The sequence below is a fragment of the Candoia aspera genome, chromosome 1, assembly GCF_035149785.1.
Source record: "Candoia aspera isolate rCanAsp1 chromosome 1, rCanAsp1.hap2, whole genome shotgun sequence".
Taxonomy (NCBI): Eukaryota; Metazoa; Chordata; class Lepidosauria; order Squamata; family Boidae; genus Candoia; species Candoia aspera.
The window spans coordinates 97,165,107-97,184,550 of record NC_086153.1 but is presented as its reverse complement, the minus strand read 5'-3'; the positions used below and the strand labels follow the sequence as shown (position 1 = coordinate 97,184,550).

Sequence of the window (19,444 nt, the reverse complement as noted above, 5' to 3'; positions counted from 1 at the left end):
TGCCTCCCAGCCAGCGCCAGCCCGCCGTCCTCCCACCCCCTCTTCCCTCCCGTCTCCCTTGTGCGCGAGAGACGCTCGGGGCTTTCCCACGCTTCCAAGACACCCGGGAGAGCTTGGCGCTGCCACCGCTTCGGCGCATTCAGCCAATGAAGAAGGGAACAGAAGCGCTTGGCAAGGAGGCCTGTCACTCACTCCTCCGCTTCCTCAGTCCAGTGGCTCGCCCGGAGAGAGGGGGAGTGACTTCGCCGGCTGGGCGGGGCCTGGAGCTTGAGGCTGAGCTGCAGCGTGGGAAAGAGCTTCAGAAATCCGTTCTGTTTCTTGGCGCCGGCTTGGGGTGGGTGGGGGGTGGGGATAGGCGGGCTCAATCCAGAGACTGTCCAAAAAGGGGAAAAAAAGCCTATTCACAACCTCAAGTTCTTGCTATTTATCTCCTGATTTGGAAGCTGGACCGTCTCCTTTGGCTACGATGAAGCGACCTTGCGAGGACACTACCTCAGATAGTGATATGGACGAGACTATAGACGTAGGGAGCGAAAATAATTATTCTGGGTAAGGAAAGGATTTTTCTCTAAACATTAAGCCTGTGCCTCTTCTTTCCTGCAGCTCAAGAGGGAGGGGATTTAGGAATGCCAGTGCCTCAGGCTCAGCGTCATGGACCCTGGCTGTTCCCTGGAGCCCTGGATATTTGGGGCAGTAACCAAGAGCCATTCTTGCCTTCATCCCTTGGGCTGTATGTTGCTGTATCCTGACTTAATGGTTCCTAGATTAAGATATCCACTTTCCTCTTTATCCTTTGACTGACATTCTCACTTACTTTCTGGCCGCATGTTTCAGCTGGACTTCCAAATGCAGATGTTCATGAATACCTTGTGTAAGACTGTTGTTTGGGCAGAGGAAGAAGACGTGAGGTAGCAACCGGAGTTTTATCATAGCCAGCTCTATAATTATTAGAAAAAGAGGAAGATTTAGAATCTACTTGGGAGCATATTGAAGGGGAAAAGCAACAGGAAGAGGTAGCACTGGAAGGCAGTTAACATGTTCAGTAGTAGCAAGGGAAGAAGTAGATTCTACTGAAATGTGAAACTGCAAGATCCTGTAGTAAAGAGCAAGACTGTTCTTTCATGCAGTTAATAGATGATGTCAAAAAAAAAACCCTTTGCATTTGAATTTTTGTCTTCCAAACCTTAAGTGATGTGTATTGCTGGAATTTCTAGAAGTGGACTTGAGAAGTGAGAGGATGTATTAGAAACCACATTGCCAGGAGATGAAGATGCTTTCGAAGCAGGCTGTCTGGTTCATATAATGCTTCATGCAGTCCAGACTTTTATCTTCCATTTTTTAAGGCTCTTGTGTTTTTCAACTGCCTTTTCCATCTTTTTTTTGTGATGTATGTATCTTATCTATAAAGGATCCAGTGGATTGCTCCACAGTGCCTTTTGACTGAGAGAAGTTGGAGCCATATGCCTGGAAGCACTCTGGGTTCCTCTGCTAGAAAGGATGGGTGGTAAGACATTCAAGAGAAAAAAAGAGGTTCAGTTATTAGAGTGAGTTAGAATCTCAGTCTGATTCCATTTTGCTTCCAATGAGAGGGACGCTGTTTAGATAAGTGGAACAAGGCATGCTTCAGCTCATTTATCGCTGCGTGATGTTCTAGTGCTTGTCTAACAGTCCTTAGACTCTGAGAGATGTCTGTGATCCAGTGGTTGAAGAAAGGCACCCATTAAGGCACAGCAAGATATATTCACAAGAGTGCTGTCAGTCAACTTAAGAATTTTAGTTGGTTATTCAGCTGCAGACATTTAACTGTTACCAGTTCCCAGAAAAGAAAATGGGGTTATATGACCTTTATTTTCTGTTGAAGATAGTACAATTAAAAAGTATTGTACTTTGTGCAGGCAGTGCTGTAGAGTTTTTTTTTTCATATATTGTAATTAATAGAGAACTTCTGGGAACATATAGTAGCAAAATTACTTTTACAGTCAATTTATGAAATCAGCTATTTTTCTTTAACTGTCTTTTTTTCTTTAAATGTCTTTTTTCTGAGTTTGCTGAAATAGTAATGTTTCTTTCCACTTCTAGATCACTGTCTAACATTATATAGTTAATACAATTACCTTTAATAATGCATTTGAAATCAGTCTTTATTGATACCTTACTTCAAGGCATGTGGCATTTAATGTTAGCCGGTATAATTATATTTGCTGCACAGGTTGGTAACTCACACCTGATCACTTCAAACTAGCTAGTGCAGATTAACTGGACAATGACTGTAATCTTAATTAAGTTAACTTTGTGAAAGTCTTAAACCCACTTTAGAGTAGTCTTAAAGTCAGAAGGTAAATGTAAATGGATTAAGGAACTTTGTCCTAAGGGAAAATTTAATTCCAGTCAACATAACTGTTTGAATAAAGCCCAAAAAGGAGCTGTGCTAAATGTATGGGAGACAAATAATAAAGTGTGTATGTGTGACAAAGGCAGGCACAGCAGCCTGTACTATTCTCTAAATAGATAAGTTAAAAAAAGTTTACTGTTTGTCCATATTATATGCTTGTCATGCGTATGGTTATTGCCTCTTTACATTTTTCACTTTAAAAGTAAAATGTACTGTATTATCCATTCAAAGTGCTAACTTGCGTCCCAGCAGTCAGCCAGATAGATTGGAGATAGATGAATCAGTGTGGCTTACAAGTGAGTTCAGACAGACTGCATTAGATTCAATGCAGTGTACTCATATTAGTTGTTATTGGCTAAAAGAAGCAGTGCTCAAAATGGCGTTATTGACATTGATGGAGACAGCATCAAAAATGCCAGGTAGGTTGGATTTTTTTTTTTTTAAAAGGAATCATTTTGCTAAATGATGGGCATCAACAGTTCCTCAAACTACTATCTTCATCAATACAATGCAAAATTTATGCCTGAACATCTGTAAATTGAAAAGCAAGTTCCACAGATTTTCCTGAAATTCACACTTCTAAGTGAAGTCCTATTCTTAACCTTTTCATGAATATATGTGATTTCTGTCAAAAAAATGCCTTGTATTGATTATGTATTTATGTACTTAAAATGCTCAGTAAAATATACAGACTAGTACTCTTATCTTTTTGAGATCACAATTTCTGTATGTTTTGTAAATAATCATTATTTTTATTATTTCTGCCATACATGTGCCATTCATGAATGAAAGAAGGCACATGCATTTTGTATTCAAGTAATTGTATCCTAATACAAAAAGTATTGTCAGCAGCAGCCTTGAGTACTCTTATGATCAGAATTCTAATAGTAGTGTTATTTTGAAGATATGAGCATCAGTTTAATTATTATTTGAGGATATCTCCTAATCTTTGCCTGAAACAATTTATTTTTAAAAATACACTTTGTCGCTTGCTAGTCTAAAAGAAATGGTGAGGGGGAATTAGTTTTGTTTATATTGTTTTCAGCTTGGGTTAAAGGATCCATTTGAAGGGTGGGGAGAGATTAACTCTCTGTAAGAAACAATGCACCAATGGGATCCAGCACCTGACATACCTTTTCAATTGTTTCTTAGGCCCAGTGCCAGTTCTGTGATCCGGTCAAATTCTCCTACTACTACATCTCAGATTATGGCCAGGAAAAAAAGAAGAGGGGTAAGGAATTCCCTTCACTATGTTTGTAATGTAACATTTGCAGTTGTTGTGTTAATATTCGCTCTTCCTGTAGCTTTAGAGCTTATATGCATATGCTTTTTGTTTTTATTGGAAATAGATTATAGAGAAAAGGCGCCGTGATCGTATAAATAACAGCTTATCCGAACTGAGGCGACTTGTACCGACTGCCTTTGAAAAACAAGTAAGCATAATAAATAAACTATTCTGTATGTCATCTGGTCATGTTGGGTCTTTCACAGAGTTCATAAAAGACTGGATGTGCCCTGATCTGGCAGGGCAGGCATTTAAATAAAATGCTTTGTTGTGGCAAAACTATGAAAAGCAAAATCCTCCGCAAAGCTGAAAAATAGAGGAGTGTTTTTCCATTAATTTGCCAAGCTCAAGTAGCCCAATTAGTATTTTAAGAGAGTAATTATAATTGGCTGGATTTTTTAAAAAGGGCATAGAAAAAGAGTTCTGATGCAATATGTGTTACTCATTATAATTCTTTGAAATGACCCAGGAAACCAATATTTTAAATGGAAGTTTTTCAAAATGATCACATGAGGGAAAACTAGTATTCTACTTGCAGAATTGTCCCATCAGTAAAACGAAGGAAATATTTTGTTGTATTATATGAATTATGTGCTGTATTATGTGAATATGTTGATTTTAAAGACTCATAGCAGGATGGAAAATGTTAAAATGTTTAACTTATTTTGCATAGTTTTATCCCTACCTTTAACCATAAAAAACCCTAAAAACAATTAGTCCAGGGCATCTCACAGAAACTGATGCAGTCTGTAGAATCTCATTTTTAGCTATTAATTTCTGAACACCAATGAAATTGCATGTACTTTTCTTCAGAAATATTGCTAAATACACAATAAAAAATTATAACCATTCAGAATAAAGATTTTTACTAAATTCATAGGGTCATCATAAAAAAGGGATAAAATAACTGCATTTGCACAACTTTTATTCTCCCCCACCCCGCCATCCCACCCATTCACCACATAATTGGCCATTGGCCTACAAACAAACCCTACAAGCATGAAGAGGTGAGCAGCTGTTGTAGGGGTAGATGTGGAATCAGCTTAGGCAGTAGAAGCAATTTGTGCTACATATAGAAGAAAAAATAAAGAATTATTTCTTAAATATGGTAATCTTCAACAATAGCATAGGTTTTAGGATGTCTTTAGTACTTCATCCACTTCTGGTTATGTCTGAGGCCTCAGAAAATAGAGGTCTCTACATTCTTAGAGAAAAAGTTTTTCCTTCATCCTTAAGATGTAATAAATCAGCAGCTTCAACTTTGAGAGTTCTATCACTAGACAGTTTACAACACAAATGTCTGTAAATGTTTTTGAGTACATGTTTAATAATAGATTTGCTGCCTTTGCCCACAAAAAAGAAATGCTATGTCATACACAGTGATCAGCCTGCATGCAATCAACATCTGTTTGTTTGTTTATTTAATTTCTATAGCCACTCATCTCAACAAGTGACTCTGGGCGGCTTAATGGGTTTTTTTGGAACTGCAAAAAAATTGTTTGAAGGCATACTTCCCTTAGTTGGTGTTGTCCAGGTGTTTCATCTGCTATGCTAGGTAGAGATTATAGACTAGTATTCTGAGATATCTAGAAGGCAGTAGATTAGGGAAGGATATTCTAGGCTTTTATACCTTACCCTTTAAAGTTGCCAGGGTGTCTAGGAAAATATAAACTACCATTAGAAATATTTGTGTTTCAGTTCAGAACACTTACTTTAGTTTATTTCACTTAGTGGGTAAATATGAAGCTTAAGTCTATTAAGAAAATAGGAGGAGGAAGGAGTATTAGGTATGTTCGCCACCTTGAGTTATTTATAAAAAATTATTAAGGTGGGATAAAAATAAAATAAATTTTTAAAAAAGTCACTGAGTAACTCAGTATAAATAAGTTCTTATATCCTGCTTTTATGACAGTCAGTTCAGCCATGTGTTCAATATGCTCCATTCAGTTTCACCCCAACTCTGGTTTCCTAATTTTCTTTACCAATTAACTTTTAACATTTTGTACCTAATGAGCATCCTTTGTACTCGTTGTTCTTGGGCAGTTACATTTTCTTTTAGATTAGTGTTTATATCTGTTTTCATCGTACCTCTGGAAAGATTACAACCATTGTGAGACCTCCCCATTATTTTTCCAGTTTAGTTCAGTTACTGTTGGCATTCACCACCTCACTTTGTAAGGGAAATGATGCCCCATTAACAAAGTTGTACTGTTAAAAAATACAATAAATATTGTGGCTTAGGCCTCAGACCACTTACTCTCCATTCTTTAACCCAAGTAGAAAATGATGGCTTATTTTATGTTTAAAGAACAGATTATACACAGAACGTAGATGTAAGGTAGTATACTAATTATACAGTGATGTAAAAAAATAACAAATATGTAGAAATACATTCTTGGTGGCCACACTGTACCTTGAGCAATTTGCAAAGGGATCTGTTTTGCAGCCTTTGGCAGCAGGAGAAAATGGAGGTGTTTTTGGCCAGTCAAAGAAACTAGGACAAGTGTCAACAGTTGTTTGTCCCATTGCATTATTTACTTTTTGAAAACCACAAACTTTGTAAAACAAGCCTTCCAGAGCCCTTGGTAACTACTCAGGGACAAGTAACTATAATTCTGCACTATATGAAAAAGGTTAATACTGAGGACAGGACAAACTGTAGTTTGAGGGATATGGAGGAAAATAAATTTTAGAAAACAATTTAAGATAATTAAATACCAGCGTGTGCGCGCGCGCACACACACACAACTTTATAAAAGTACAGCTTAATGTAAAGAAGACCCTTTTGAAATCAATTTTCAGTTTCAAATAGCCATTTTTGGGGCTGGCTGGTTCCCTAGTCCTACCCGGGACCAGCCTTGCTGGCTTATGGACTGAATTAGATCTGCCATTACTTGGATTTGACTATATTTTATACACTTATTGATTATTGGTGGTATTTATGATTTTTATTGAATTTTAAATTGTTTTTGCTGTGAACTGCCCAGGGCCCCTCCTTGCAGGGGAGATGGGCAGTGATAAAAAATATGACAAATAAATAAATACATTTTCAAATAACTTGAAGCCAGGACATTATAACTGCTTCATCTTGGTCTAAAATGGCTGTTCTTAATTATTTTAACTGTATCACTGGAAAGTTGATATAATCTCACCCAAAGAAAAGTTGCATGTCCATTCTCTACTGGAGGTACTCCCTGAATATTCATTAGCAAACTTGTATGATTACATTTAGAAAAGAAAGTTACTAGTTCAGCTCAAACTTCGTGAAGTTGAACAGTAAAAGGAGACAACAAACGATATTGGATACTTAAGCAGAAAGAAAAAACTTTAAATGGCATCCTCGGCTCCATCACTAATGAGAATGAGTTATTCGGAACCAGTTCGTTAACTAATTTTACTACATTATTAATAATGTCCAAAACATTTCAGGTTAGAAAGTTCTTCAGTTATTGGTTCATTTAAGCAGGGAGGAAATGGTGATCTAAAGGCCTTTCCCATCTTGCACATGACCTCCAGAAAAACAGGACCTGACATCATCTTTCTTTCTGTCATTTTGTCCTATGAATGAGACTGGCTTAATTATGTTCCAGTGTTAAAATTGTGCCCCCTCCCCCATATTCCAACACTGTCTAAGGGCAGCCCAAGTATATAAAGCCTGTTCAGTTTTGTCACTTGTTAGCCATTATGGCAATGATTTTACTGGGAATGGGAATTGCGGTTTTCCCACCAATGTAGTTTTCTGCTGGCTCAGGGATAGGTGGATAACACTTCATATCAGCAGTGGGGAAAAGCCCAAAGATTATTCCCAAAAAATTGTTTCAGAGTATGGCTTTGACCTTGGCCTTTTCATCTCAGTACAGTATCCTACCTATTGCACTTTCACAGTTCATCATGATCTCTGTTTTCAGGGGGTGTTCTGCACTGATCATTTAATTGTGGACCAGATGCACTGTATGCTTAAAGTTCCAAATTCATTCTGTGACATTCCTAATTAAAAATATCAAATCACTGATGATTTGAAAGATAACTGCTACCAGGCAACCTAAGATGAATAAATAGCATTACTTCGTCCAAGGGAGCTTTTTGTATGATTAGATGTTTTGTAGCCATTAGTTAAATAATACATTCTTTTGCTTATATATCCCTGAATAGGAAGCAAGTATTAATAACCATGTGAATACATAAGTAATATAGATAAGTATTTTTAAGATTTTCAGCCAAACCTTCAAAGTCTTTTCCATCAACCTGAACCTTTTTATTTGAAGCAAACTTTGGTAGTGTTAGTAGAATTGAAACATCATGTAAGAAGTTCAGATTAGAACCGGGGGTTCTCCTTTGACTCATGGATGTGGCACAGATGAATATGTAAAGTAGCTACAGTACTTTTAAGTGAAGTGAGTTTAAATCAAAATCCTTTTTAAACTGCAAATGCAGGACCTTTTTCAAACTGAGGGCTACAACTCAGCCTATGAGTATATAATGCCAGGATCACACTCCAAAACTAGCAGTAGGAAAAACACAAATTTTAATTATCAAAAAGAAAATCAAGGATGATAGCCACAACTATGCAATCAGAGCCCCGCCCCTTTTTGTGTCTATTGCATGCAAAAAAAGTGCAGGACTTCAACCACACATGCCACTGTTAATCTGCCTTCACTCTTTCTCCCAGGGATGGTCGGCTAATATGGAAACAGGCTAAACAGAACTTTGGCCTGATTCTTTGCTCAAAAGGAAAACAGGACTATGCTAGAACTAAAACATGTAGTTTCACCTTAATATAGATTCATACGAATAGGCTTCCAATTCCTAAATTGCAAATACATTTTAAAAATAATAATGAATCAATAAAACTAGCCTTGGTATTGCTTTTCATAGAGCTGATGATCATCAAAGCTGATAGTTGGGCACTCTTTGGTATGGTGTTTTCCTGTACCAGGAAAGGTTGCCATGGTTTTCTGCAGTTTCCATTTGTTTTATTTGGTCACATGAAGAACCTTGTAGTGGATTTTGCAAATGTTTTCAGTGGGGTTGTATGCTGATTCTGCTGAGTTTGACGTTGAGCTATATAGCTCTACTCTATGTATTATCATTGTCTATGCTTTTCCATGCTCCGTGGAAGTGTAAGCATTGTTTATGTCACGTTATGCAGCATGATCTATAGTCCTTGTGTGTAATAGTAAAGTCTGGACTACAGATGCTCCGTAGAAGATTTAAACTGAGAATGCTCTAATGGTTGGGAAAATTGAAACCATAAGATGGAGCTCAAAAGGGAGGATACCAAATCAAAGCACACAGTACTTTTAAGCCTTTATTGTTTGTGCCTCTTATCTCAAAGGGATCTGCCAAATTGGAAAAAGCAGAAATCCTGCAAATGACAGTGGATCATTTGAAGATGCTCCAGGCGACTGGCGGGAAAGGTAAGGAACTGATTTTGATATGGCTTCTAATGTTAGCAAGGGAAACCTTTGCAAACCCTCCTGGCAGTTCTAGATTAAAGGAGTGGAAATTGGTGCTCAAGGCAGGGTTGAACTCGTGGGAAAGAACTCCTCAGACAAAAGGCGCCCTTGACCCTGGGCTTGTGTTGGCTTTCATAACACTGTGGGAAAGTAAAGACTCCATTCAGAGGCAGTCCAGGCCGAGATCTGTTTGGGGTTTCCAAAGAGCACTGAAATCGGCACAAGAGAGACAAAACAAATACCCCAAACATAAACACAGAGGGCTGCGGCCACTATTGTGAGGCATGAAACAAAACCAAATTTAAAATTCATTATGCAGTTGCTATACCACGGGAAGTGGATCCAGAGGAAACTTTCCGTATTGTTTATGCATTGCCCTTTGTTCTAGAAAGAATGTTTTCCATGCAGAATTAGACTGCGCTGTTCATAACCAGAACAACATCTAAGCTTGGATCTTCTGGGTGTGGGTGAGCTAAAGAGGAAACCCAATATTACTGGGAAAAAGGAAAAAAAGGTCCACCATAGGTGCTTATTTTGTGGGCTGACATGTTCCTCTTGTGGAATTGGGAATGTAGTATAGAATGTGGCTTAATAAGAGAATAAAGTAGGTGGCTTTCCTTGATTTAGAGAAGAGTTTTGGAAATGTTTTAAAAATTCCTAAAATTAAATATGTGAAGTGTTTTGAACACTCCACACAACATATTAATTATTATTATTTTTATTATTATTCATGGGTCAGCTTGTCCTCGTTAGCTAGGAAAGCACCAGCTTTTAGCTTTGATTGTTGCAATTTTGTCATATCTCTCTACCATGCAATCCTGTCTTGTTTTTGATTAAGAGTTAATCAAATCTTATGAAGAGTGAAAGCAAAACTATTACACAGAAAGGAGATATGCATAGTATATCCTTTTACAATTTGCATAAGGTACACAGTGTGAAGAATGTATCATCTCTATGCAATGTTTACTGTACTTCTAAAAATGGGTATTTTCAAGCTTATTGTATTTTCTTATGTAGCTTGTCTGTGAGGGAAGGGGATTTATGAATTTGATCAGTCTGAGCAGCAATCATTTTCATTGGGAATGACATTCTGGAAAATATGGCTGTTTGTCAACTGTTCATGTGGTTTCCATTCTTGCTAACATAAATGGTTGCAAAGATTTGTATTACTAGTTTCCATTTGCCATTTATGATCATATTTTCCCATGTTGGAAAAGGATAGCATGTGATAAGTATATTTGAAATTCCATTGGTCTTACTCCTGTGCAAGCTGCAAAGGACTGCATGTTTAGAATATAAAAACAGGAACATTTAAAAACAAGACATGAAAGTGCTGTATAATTGTGTACAAGTAAGAAATTGATTTGTTTTATTTATTTTTCTTTGTTGGTATTTCTGGGGAAACAAGCCTAAGGCTACAATTCTGTTTGGGGGTGGGGGGGGGGAATCTGTGATCTTCCAGACCATGTAAGTAAATTGAACACATAGTTCTAATCCAGGATAGTACATTGATTGCTGCTTTACATAAAAGGTGACTAGTAGCTAGTATAGAAAAATAGTATAGCTTGACAAAGGAAGGCAACTCAATTCATTTTCAGGAGTTTATATTTTGTTTAAAGGAAGCAATTGGGAACCATTTAAGTCCCAGTCTTTTAACATCAGGAATGTGTAATCACCTTTTTCAGAATTACTTGTTTTGCAGAACCATTGTAGTTTGAGATCTACCTCTCAATTTTATTGCTGTAATAAAAAATGTTGCTTTGCTTGGTTTTCTTCTTTTTTAATTTTTATTAGAAATTTTTTAAACAGTAAAAGACAAACATGAAAATAGAAAATGAAGTTAAGAAAGAGAAAAGATAAAGAAAAAAATGCAGTAAATAAGAGAAGAAAAAGAAATATTTAAAGAAATGACTTCCAATATTCCTTGAAGCAGTTACAAACAAACTTATTGTCACTCCTCCCCCATCAAGGTTACATCACATAGTTCACTTTTTTCCCATGTTCAGCCCTTTTCAGTTAGCAAATCTAGAAATCATCAAGTCATTTTTATCCATTTTCAGCAAAAAGTCCTTAAAGGGTTTCCAGTCTTTTATAAAAGTACTTATTGTTTTATCCTTGATCAAGCAGTTTGCTTTGCTTGTTTTGTTTTGATATTACCAAATCAATAATATTGCCCATGAGAATATTTTAGGTTGGGAAAGATACACTTATGAACATAAGAGCCATGCTAAATCAGATTAAAGACCTATATAGTTTCTAGGAGTTGGCATAGGTAAAGTTTTTGCAATTGTAAATGATTGCATTGTTTACTCTGAACTTTAAACTTCTTAGTGGGGAAGGTAAGCCACTCTCAGAGTCCTTTGGGGTTGGAGCAGCATACAAGCCCTTGTAAGTAAGCAAATAAATAAATATCATCGCCAGCAACCATTTGCTTCCTCATCCTTGAGTTTATCTTACCCCATTTTAAAGCCATCTGAGGTAGCTATCTCATCATGCTGTCCTATCAAATTCTAAAGCTATGAAAGTGGTCACCAAGACTGGGTTTACAACTGTATTTCCCCACAATTGCATAAATGAACAAATAATATGTTATGTGACCTTCAGTGAAGCAATTTCAATTAAAGTTGTTACATAACACATAAATGCCTTTTAGATGACAGTGATGATGATTGCAAAAATTGTATAATTGTAATATTAATATAATTTGTTATAGATTCAGTGCAAACATTTAATGCAAGGCCAATTAAAATGAGTAGAACTTGTGTAAAAGCGTTGATGTCTTCTGTTATGCTTTTCTAGAGGAATGTTCATTGAGGGAAGAGATAGAACCCCTAAAAGTCTATTACTTCTACTGGTGGTAGCATCAGCTTTGTATTTGCTGCTGATGCTATTATTATTATCAACATCATCATCATCATCATCATCATTAAACTTAAAGCCCAATGTTTCTTCAAGAGCACAAGGTACCATACTTAGCACTCCTCCCGCTATTTTCCCCAGTAACAACAATCCTGTGAGAATGGTCGTGTGACTCATCCAGTAGACTTCCAGGGCTACGGCCAAACCTGAACCTGGGTCGTCTTAGTCCTAGTCCAGCACCTTAACCAGTACAACTCAGTGCCTTCTAAATAGCCCAGTGACTTGAGTAGTATATCTGAACTATAGCTGAGTAAGCGTGGAGGGTTTGTTTTGTTTTTTGTATTTATTGCCTTTACATTCCACCTTTTCTCTGAGCACCCAAGGCAGCATACTAGGGATCTCCCCTCATTTGATCTTTAGAACAGCCCTGTGATATAAGGAGCAGGATTCTACAGCCAAACTTCTCAGTATTCAACTTAATAGTGTTCCTAAGTATTTGATGCAGACATAGGCTTTTGTCAGTAACAGGGTCAAAAGCATCATAGTAGAAGTTCAATTTTAAATAATCAAATAACTGTAAAGATTTTTTTAACACCTATCAGTGTGATGACAACTTTACCGAGTTAATTTACAAACCATCTTCACCAACTCGTTTCAAAGCTAAAATACGTATTCCAGGCTGTGCTTTACGAGAGAGACCAAAGAAGCATCCGATAGTTAAGGGTATTTTTCCTCTGTGTTCCAGGTTATTTTGACGCTCATGCTCTGGCCATGGACTTCATTAGCATTGGGTTTCGAGAATGTTTAACCGAAGTTGCAAGATACCTGAGCTCTGTGGAAGGTCTGGACACGGCGGACCCTCTACGGGTTAGACTCGTCTCCCATCTCAGCTCGTGTGCTTCTCAGAGGGAAGCGGCTGCAATGACCTCCTCCATGGCACATCATCACCATGCTCTGCACCCTCACCATTGGGCGGCTGCTTTCCATCATCTCCCCACAGCTTTATTGCAGCAGAATGGATTACATCCCTCTGACATCTCCCCCTGCAGACTCTCCACAGCCTCCGAAGTGCCTTCCCATGGCTCGGCTCTTCTCACCGCCACTTTCGCTCATGCTGATTCCACCCTTAGAGTGCCCTCGGTGGGCAGCATCGCTCCTTGCGTCCCACCACTTTCTACCTCTCTCCTCTCACTTTCCGCCACTGTGCATGCCGCAGCGGCGGCGGCAGCCCAGAGCTTCCCTCTATCTTTTGCTGGAGCGTTCCCGATGCTTCCCCCTAGTGCAGCAGCAGCAGCAGTGGCAGCTGCAACAGCAATTAGTCCCCCTTTGTCTGTTTCGGCAGCTGCTAACTCTCAGCAACCCAGCGGTAATGGAAACACGAAACCCTACCGGCCTTGGGGTACTGAAGTTGGAGCTTTCTAGCCTTTCCCTTCCCAAGACATTTCTGCAGGTAGAACTGAAAGTTCTTGTGCACAGCATAGGTGGTTAACAGCTCAAGGAGCCGGATGGATTCTCAAGACACAGAAGGGGAAGAGCAAGCAAATCTGCCATAAGATTGGTCAGAAGGGAGGTGTGTTTTTCTACTTTGTTTGAATCAGACCTCATCCTGGATGACGGTGGTCTTCAAATGATGTCCTGTGTGGCCATTAATCCTCTTGCTGTGCATTTTTGTTTGCCAGGGAGGTGATGGATTATAGCTCAGAAGGTCTTCCTGAAAGACAAACCCTGTCCAAAATGCTTAAGTGCCTGTCCTCTTCTGAATAGGCTGTGTATTTATATGTGTCTCTTTGCATCTTTTCTAAGCAAAACCACCATGCAAGCATGAAAATGATGCTGGAGGGAAAGAATAGAGATTTGGAATCACATAATGGGATCCAGAATAGGGATAAAATTTCTGAATAAACTGCACACAGTAAGGTGGTAGTGCTCTAGCATCAGTGGGGCCCCACCAAACTCTGTGCAGGGTTGAATTTTAAGAATGAAAGGTTGCTGAGGTTGTATATACTTAATCTCATCTCATTTACTTTCACTGTGCAGATCTATCAAATGTTTGTAATGTAATCTTGATAAAAGTGCTAAACTTTCAGTGTGGTTTAAGAAATTAGAAGCCTCCTGGCACTTTCTGTAAAACTGTTGGTGTCAAATTATACTCAAGTGAGCATAAGTTGACCATCAATTTTATACCAACACATTTTGTTAAAGTTACAGCTGATTTGTCTGATTCATCTTTGCAAGCTAGAAAACAGCTTCCTTCAGACAAGATGAAGTCCTTTTTTTTTGGTCACAGAAAGAGGTATGATTAAATAGCTATAATACTTTACCCTTCAGTCATACTTACCTGAAAAAATAGGGCAATTGTAGTCCAAGAGATCTGCAGGGAACCAGATTGCAACAGGCTGAGCTGTAATATCAGCAACAGGAACCTTTGGGTTGGTTTTTGTCACTGCCCTTTGTTTTTCTTTTTCTTTTTTTCTTTTTTGTACGGGTTCACTTCCCAACCCAGAGGATATAAGTTATGTTTTTTTAACTACCCATACAAGCAGTACTATAAAAATGTTTTGCTTTGTTGTTGTTATTATTATTACAGCAACATGAAATAACATAAGTATTTTAATTCATTGACTCAAGAGCTAGAGTTAATGTTGGGGGAGGGCAAGTTAAAAGCACAGCATGTATTATGCACTTCATTTCTCTGCTGTGTGGAGAAAGCAATAAACATTGAGAATGTTAAACATTATACAAATGTACTTTAAAAATATTTGTTTTAAAAATACTGTTCCTAGTTGGGAGGAGGGGCAAATTGTTCATTATTTTGTTAACCCTTTTTTCTATGCAAAAGTTTTTATGTATCACTAATTAAATGAAGTCCTTTTTTGACTGACTTCCAGATAACTGTTTTGATGTGACCACTGGAAGGGAAGAAATTGATTGTGTTAAAAGTTATTGCAAGCCCAAATGGTGGTAGCTTCCTGCAGAGGTTGGCACTGTGTTGCACAACTAAAAGTGTGCACAGTGTATTGTCTCATTTAAGGTTCTGTTCAATTTAGTTTCTTAAGTGTGTGGTGAAATTATGCTAAATACAAGTCAGTGTCCAAATCAAGACTAGCTTGGGGATAAATAAGCACACAGTCACCCACTGCATGTTTGCTGAATTGCTGATGTACGTGGAAGCTACGGTGATGCTGATCTGGACTGGGAAAGTCATGGTGTTGGGCTGTAACTTTTGTTCCTGTAATAGTCTACCCCAAGACTGCTTTTTGCCTCTTCTGAAGGAAAGCTGCTCTCACTGATAATAACAGTTTTCTTCTCCGAGCACATAGCAGCCGCCAGGTGCCTCATCTGGATTAAGGGTCTGGGAGGATTAGATCCAGTTTCCCTCTGCTACATAGTCCCTTGTCCTCATCTTCACTCCAGGGCTGCCCCACGATGAACATTTGATTTAGATCTTCTGCTTTTAAGCATCACTTCCAGTTTCTCTCTATATGGATTGAAATTGTTTGCTGATACTTACTTTTCATAGCTCAGTGGGGCAATCGCAGCTGCTCAGAATCTCTACATCAACATTACTACATCTGTGCCCAAAGGAGTAGCCATGCAAGGCAAAAACAAGTTTGTAGTGTTCACATTTGTGGTTCTCAATGGATGAGCCAATCAAAAAAGGAAAAAAAATCTTCCAATAGCCCAGGGCAGGGTTCTCAAGGAGTCTGAAAGCTATTAAAAAATGCTTCCTGCAACCTATAGGTATAAAAAATGTTACCTCCAACGTTAAGGGATTTTACTTGAAGTGATGGACTATATTTTTGCTTTTTAAGTCAGTTAAGGAACCCTGAGAGGGATCGGAGAAGAACTTCATTACACTGGGAAATCTTTATTTCATGGCTTTTTTGTGTTTGTCTTTTTCTGTCTTACTGTAGATAACATTAGGCATTTGCATCTTACTCTCATCTCAGTACTTTGCTGGTCAGTGACAGTAATAAAATCTGTCTATACTTTAAGTACAATAACAAAGTTCATCAAGAGACTATAATTTCAGTTATAGTTCATCCTGACTCCCAAACTACCTAACTTCACAGGAGCATGTGGGAAACTGCTGAATTTTAGGTCCCGGAATTGTTTACGATTGGTCATGCAGGTTGGAACTGTTGGGAATTGTTCTGGAACATATGAATGTACACATACATACGTGCACATTCTCCCCAAGGACTATTTGAGGTGGCTGGATGTGTGTTACGTTTGTGTCGAATCTGTGTGTTCTTGTGCACTGGGAAGTACAGGGTGGGCTGCGCGTGCTCCATATGACCAGGAAGGACGAGGAAAGGCGGCTTATAATGGAGGAGTTGGCAGCACTCTGAGCAGCTGCCCAATTCCCTCTCCCATAGGGATGCATTGGAATTCCATCTTCCTTTTGTTGGCTTCTCCCACCACACCAAATTTGCTGCTTGTTTATTTTTGGAGTTATCCTGCTGATGAATGGATGGACAGAGTCCAAGCCCTAAACATAATTTCTTTCCAACATATCATTTCCTAACATATCAATGTTAGGAAAAGCATGAAGAATGTGACTTCTGGAATTCTTTCAATCCCTTCAGCTGTGTCCATAGGAGGAGTCCATATTTTCTCCTGTGAAATGCACTGTGTGTGTGTGTGCGCGCACGTGCGCACACGTGCATTGGGAAGCACAGGGTGAGCTGCATATGCTCCATTCTGGGTCATATGGTGAGAGGGAGCTCAGAATGGAACAGTTCCAAGCTGCTGTTCAGTTGCCTGCCCATAGAGATGCATCGGAGGGGATTCTTTTGCTCTGCAGACTGGTCAGATTTGGACCATTTTCAAACTCAATCCTCCTCCTGATAGTTTCTTCACTCAGACCAAATGTTTTTCCATCCTGTTCAATTTTCAAAGTTTTATCCTGCTAACAGTTGGATGGTCTTGGGCCTGCTTGCATACTTCCTGACGTTCTGCTGGATTGGAACCAATAAAAATGGAAGATGTAATGATACCCAATACCAGCAATTCTTCTTAGGCCTTGTAGATAAATTATCCTATGCCAGCAAGAATTCAGTGTGTGTATATATTGATAAGAAAATTGTGAAAATTTGACTTGCATGATGAGGCTTGAACTTTTTTTGCAACACTCCAAAATTAAACAAACGGCCACAAATCCATCCCTCTCCCACACATAAAGGCTAGTTCTGTTGTTTGGTTACTTGTATTTCACCTGTATTGGAAGCAGTCCATAAAGCAGTCCATGGAGTTCTGGAACAAAGATGGCCAAGGTAACTGGGAATTTGGGAAGTTGTCCAACACAACTAAGCCACTAGAATGGAGAAGGCTAATTGATGATCACTACAATATTGAACTATTCATCACAATATGATCTATAAAAGAAAAAAAATTGTTTAGTTCCTTCTGTCCAGCAAATGCTGCATAGAAATCAGAAGCTAAAAATGTGTGCAAGCTTGTTAGATCCATATATTTTAATTGACTTTTACAACAGTTATATTGTAATTGTTTAACTGTTGTTAAGCCGTAATGAGTGAAAAAAAAACATTTTCATTTAAACATCTGTTTAAAAAAGAGCACAAATAAGATATGAATAAGATACCTTCTAAAAAAAATAAAATTGCAAACAAAATACTGCAGGCTGCAGCAAGCATGGAGGAAAAATATATTTGTTTACTCCAATTAACATGACCTTTAAATGTTTCTGTATTCCCTGCCAGGATCTGGTCAACCATACATGGATGAGTCATCTTAGTAAATCACTATTCACCCACAATGTACTTTTCTGAGAATATGAGGATTATGACACTCATTGCTTGGTGGCCGCTGACAATTATTTGAAGCAACCTTAGCAATAAACCCAAGCATTATCTTGCTCAACAATGACCAGTTCTCACATGATGTTGAAATCTAAGGATACCCAAAAACAAGTAGGAACTGTAAGAGGAAAAAATTTAATACTACTCTAGCAGAACAATGGAAAGCTTATTTTCCAAGCAATGCATTTTTATGGTGCAGACCATTTTATTTTGTATAAAAGAATTTACAGATTGAATGTCAGAAATATCGGTATTATCTAAGACTTGAACAAACATTAACTACTGTGCTGTAAAGTCCTCATAGTGAGAGAGATTTAAGCCCATGCTTAACTCAAACTTTGGGAAAAGGAAAAACACAACATGCTTAACTGTCTCTGGAAAAATACACAATGGGACTTGAAGGAGTTTGAATCAACTGGACATTGCCCAACATTCATCTGTAATATAAACACACTACAGCTTTGTTGATTTTGCATCTCCACTTTTCATGCCTACGCACAGTTAAAGACAAATGTGTGTTCATTTCTCAATACGCCTCTACATAGTTGAGCTTCTCACAAAAGAAAAGCAAATTAAAAAATCCTTGCAAGGGGATTTTCAAACTACTGCCAAGTCAGGTGATCTGGATTTGTAGATATCTAAGCAAATGGACATCAGGGAATCCTCCTAGGTAGCTAGGCTTCTCCATAGGCCCTCTTATGTGGTAACAGCACACAGTACAGAGCTGTTCAGAATTCAGAGTACATAGTAGAATTGCATCTGAATTTCCTACCAATATGTGAATTTTAGCAAGAAAGGAGCATTAACAAATGTACGGATGTATAGGTTGAAGGTTCCTCCATGCTACTGCATCCTGCAGAATACATCTGGCACCTGAAGGACCTTCTTCAGAGTGATGCTGAGCACTTGGCTGGAGGTAACAGCGTATCCTCCTTCACATATACAGTGAGCATGGAAGAATATTAATAAGAACAGTCTTTGTATTTTTGCTATATAAAAATATAGGTTATATAGATTTTTTTAAAGTGATATATTAAGAAGTTGATGGACATTTTTATAGCTAGACAATATGCTATGAAATAAGAACTAATGTATTACGATGACAGGTGGCTACCAGCTAAAAGTTCTCTGACTCCTATGGTGAAGGTTATAGTGATTGGATTTGGAATATAGGTGAAAAATGAAATGGAAATCTACATTTCTGCAGCTATATATAAGAAGAGGTTTGCAAGCATGAGAGATCCTATCATTGGATTGAGGGAGTAAAAGCAGTAATATTTGGTTTGAGGAGAAGTGATCATATTTTTCAAGCTAGCTTCATACTTAAACTTGCTCCTAGATAAACAGATAGTGCAAGGAGTCCGTGTCTCCAGTCCTAACTTTCCAAAGGAATATGTTCCAAGTGAAGAGCTCCAAGCCACAACAGTAGACAGAGCCATGTTGGCAGGACAGAAAGCCATCTCTGAAATCTATCCCAAAAGGTTCCACAGCATTTCCCAACAATGTATAAAATGCTAACGTTAAGCAGTTGTTACAACTATAAAAGGTACACCTTGATTACAATGGTAGGTATTTATAAAATATATAAAGGGTTTCATTAAAAATGTAGGGAGCTACTTTATAATAGCCT

The 19,444-nt window shown here is 38.2% G+C and overlaps 1 protein-coding gene across 1 annotated transcript; it reads left to right on the top strand.

Annotated features, from left to right (window-relative positions):
* Positions 1-354: 354 nt before the first annotated feature.
* On the top strand, positions 355-14,873 carry HEY2 (hes related family bHLH transcription factor with YRPW motif 2). Its single transcript, XM_063310410.1, has 5 exons — positions 355-549; positions 3,545-3,623; positions 3,742-3,825; positions 9,013-9,094; positions 12,738-14,873. The coding sequence occupies exons 1-5, from the start codon at positions 467-469 to the stop codon at positions 13,412-13,414; spliced, it is 1,005 nt and encodes a 334-aa protein (XP_063166480.1). The 5' UTR covers positions 355-466; the 3' UTR covers positions 13,415-14,873.
* Positions 14,874-19,444: the final 4,571 nt, after the last annotated feature.